We start from the raw sequence: 3,233 nt of genomic DNA, 5'->3' as shown, positions 1-3,233 counted from the left end.
CTAAGTGTAAAACGCTCCTTTGATTTGCCATCAGAAAAGAGAACTATTTCCTCCCTCCTCCTCCTGGGAGGATGAAAACAGATCAGAACCTCAAACCAATCCTTGCACTGGCAGGAACTCAAAAGGTAGACTTGGGAGGGGTTGAAGAAAGATATAAACGCTGGTAGCTGGAGTCACAAAGCAACACTGAACTGGAAAGACTCAAGGGGAGAAGGAATAGGACAGATTAGAACATGAAGATGAACTGGAAGCTTATTTTTTGCCCTGGATTCCTTCTGCTGCTTACTGTCAGTCAGAACCAAGGATGGGCCAGGCCCATTTCCAGCTTACAGGTAAGTGGCTGCTCAATAGATCTAAAAGCAGCTGATGCTTCTTTAGGGCTGAGAGACTTCAGATTAGCTCTGATTCTTCCAATCCCAGCTAGAGCAGTAGGAGACACTCAAATAGCTCATGGACATGGGAACCCTGAGGTGGATAAATACAGAGTTATTAAACAGAGGGAAACTAATCAAATACTGGACTTAAATTTTGATCACATGATACATTTGAAAGGAAAATGTTGGTTTTGTTTTTTTTTTTTTCCCCTATGGGGTCAATTTGGGGATTGCATATTTAGGGTCATCTTGTGATTGGACTCAGTGAAGCAATAAACTTTTGTGGCAAAAGGATTTTTTTTCTGGAAGGATTCCAGTGTAGAGCCCTAGTGCAGTCACCTGCATGCTCGTCCCTGAAGCCCCTGGTTTCAGCTGGAAAAGGAAAAAAGGAATAAACGGGTTGTACCTGCATGATCTGCTCCTCAGCTCAGCAGTGCAGTAATGCAGCTCCTGCTTGCGAGTCCCAGAGGCAGAACACGAGAAAAAGAGAATGTGTGTGTGTATTTGTGTGTGCAAGAATTCCAAGTCATTAGGAAAACACATTTCTGCTACCTAATGATCTGATATTCCCAAACATGAAGCACCCTCCGAATATGCAAAGAAATACATAATCCTTCTAGCTCAAATTTCAGCATGCCTCCCATCATTGCATTGATTTTCTTCTTATTATTTTTTCTTGTTACTTACTCCTAGCGTTGTCTTTCACAATTTATCCCATACCTCAGATCCCTGGCTCCAGGAAAGACTTAACTGGCAGTTTGTCAGCTCAGAACTATAGAATACAGTAACAGCACAGAACCCTAAGGCATTCTGAGAGGCAACAGTAGCTCAGAGCAGCTTGGTGAGGCAGAAGAAACTCAAGATAACCATCAGCAGCTTCAGAAATCACTTCACTACTGTCATCTTTTGATAAATGTTCAGAAAACAGTTTCACCAAACAGGGCAGTGAGCTTATATGACAATAATGATAGAGTTCCCAGAACCTTTCCTTTTTCTCATCTCATCTCCCTCCTCTCCACCACCTACATTTCCCTTTTTCCAGAGTTTGTCCAAACTGCTAGAGGAGGATCTGGAACATCCCTTGGTCTCAGAAGAGAGGGACCAACAGCAAGAAGACATGATCCCAATGGATGCTTTTGGTCAGCAAGATTCTGAATTCCAGTGGATCCAGAAGACCAGAGAGCAGCCTGAGAGCCTGTCCACAAGTGACAGCGCTGTCCAGAAGTTCCTCAGCAACCTCCTGAGTTTGCCCCGTAGATACCGGGGCAGAAGCAAAAAGGGCCTTTCCAGGGGCTGTTTTGGTGTCAAGCTGGACAGAATTGGGTCACTGAGTGGACTGGGATGCTGACTGCTTACCGTGGTAAGAAAAAGCAGAGGCAGGTGTTCTGTGTGTTCATGCATAACTTGCTTAAACATGCAAAAGAGTAGATTTAATTTGGCTTTAAGGAAACAGTGCCTTAAAGCAATTTTTTACCCTGTGAATGCCACATCTCTGCTTTCCCTCCTCTCTCTGAGTCAGCTGTATGCACTTTGTCTTACCACAGAAGCTAGATCAGAGAGGCTTTCACCAGCTCCCCAGGAATGTTTGTGTCAGTCCAAAGAAACTCAGAGCAGAACAGTGGAGCTGAACCTGGCCCTAGAGCAGTAAGAAATCAGTTAATTTCCATGTGTGAAATCCTGTCCACTTCTTTTACTTTTACTTATTTGCCTGCTTTCTTGACAGGACTGACTTAGAGGTTTCAAAGGACCTGTTGCCTTTCAGTGAGATTTTCAGCCCTTATTCACATTGGCTTCACCAATCCACCTACTACATGATGTACTGAGCAAACTGCAGCCTATTTCTCCACTGAGTTACCTGGCCAGTAGAACACACCACTGCTGTACTGCCCATTTGAAGCAGAGTAGTAATTCGTGAACATCTACCTGGGATTTAATTATAAACCCCATTTGCACTCTGTGTACTAAATGGATAAATAAACAAGTCTCATTATGTCACAGATAATAAACTGTTTTCCATAATTTGGTGAATTTGTTTCAAGCCTTTGCTGTGATTCTCTCATGCATCATACCTGAAACAGTGGCCCCCAGTTTGCAGTTAAACACAATTCACTGGGATTTAGAAGCATTTCAGAGGGCTGTTATCTGGTAAAAAAGTTTTTAGCTACTCGTTAAAAAGAAAGACACATAATCAAACAAGCCCTTATTTAAAAACAAAACAAAACAAAAAAAACAAAACAAAAAAACACCCCAACAAACTTCCTGAAGCTTAGATATTACTGTCTAAACACAAATACAACAGGAACAACACTGACATGGCCATCTTCTCAAAAGAGTCATCAGAAACCAGGACATGAAGCCCCAAATCTGACAATTTGACCTAAAAGGGTGATTGTCTCAGCTGACATCGGTAGAAAGCTCTTATTCTGCATTTGGATCTGCCACTGAGAGAGAAAAACAATCATTTGATGCTAACTGATCTCATATTGTCAAAAAAAAAAAAAAAAGCTATCTTGCTTTGAAGAAAGTTCAAGGGCACTCTACTCTTCCATAGACAGATTCAGATATTGCAAAGTAAAACCTGAAGTCAAGACTATACCAAATAATCATAGCTGATTGTTCTATTTTTTAAGCAAACCAAGTATTGTCTGAATCTAACTATGAGCAAATGGGAGATCAGCTACTTGGCAAATATCCTGAGCCAAAGGAATTCTCAATGAAGGATGGGTTGCCAAGATCATGACTGTACTATCTTGATGCTGATGAGAGCTGAGCTCTGCAAGCACCTCCACAGCCACCAGCAGGGCTGCTCACACTGCTGGTCACAAATGAAGGCACAGCTGTTCACTTCCAGCCTTTTGC

At 42.3% G+C, this 3,233-nt stretch overlaps 1 protein-coding gene across 1 annotated transcript; it reads left to right on the top strand.

Annotated features, from left to right (window-relative positions):
- The first annotated feature begins 233 nt into the window (after positions 1 to 233).
- LOC128977546 (C-type natriuretic peptide 1-like) lies at positions 234 to 1,722 on the top strand. Its single transcript, XM_054395111.1, has 2 exons — positions 234 to 332; positions 1,417 to 1,722. Exons 1-2 carry the CDS (start codon positions 234 to 236, stop codon positions 1,720 to 1,722), a joined length of 405 nt encoding a protein of 134 aa, XP_054251086.1.
- The last annotated feature ends 1,511 nt before the right edge of the window (positions 1,723 to 3,233 follow it).

Source organism: Indicator indicator, chromosome 32 (genome assembly GCF_027791375.1).
Source record: "Indicator indicator isolate 239-I01 chromosome 32, UM_Iind_1.1, whole genome shotgun sequence".
NCBI classification, from domain to species: Eukaryota; Metazoa; Chordata; class Aves; order Piciformes; family Indicatoridae; genus Indicator; species Indicator indicator.
Note: the sequence above shows the minus strand (reverse complement) of the source record. Positions and strands in the feature narration are given on the sequence as shown.

Excerpts from the sequence above, each read along its gene's own strand:
- LOC128977546 (XM_054395111.1), top strand. The coding sequence starts at position 234 with ATGAAGATGAACTGGAAGCTTATTTTTTGCCCTGGATTCCTTCTGCTG. Across the intron at positions 333-1,416 it reads GGCCCATTTCCAGCTTACAG|AGTTTGTCCAAACTGCTAGA; the intron begins GTAAGTGGCTGC and ends CCCTTTTTCCAG.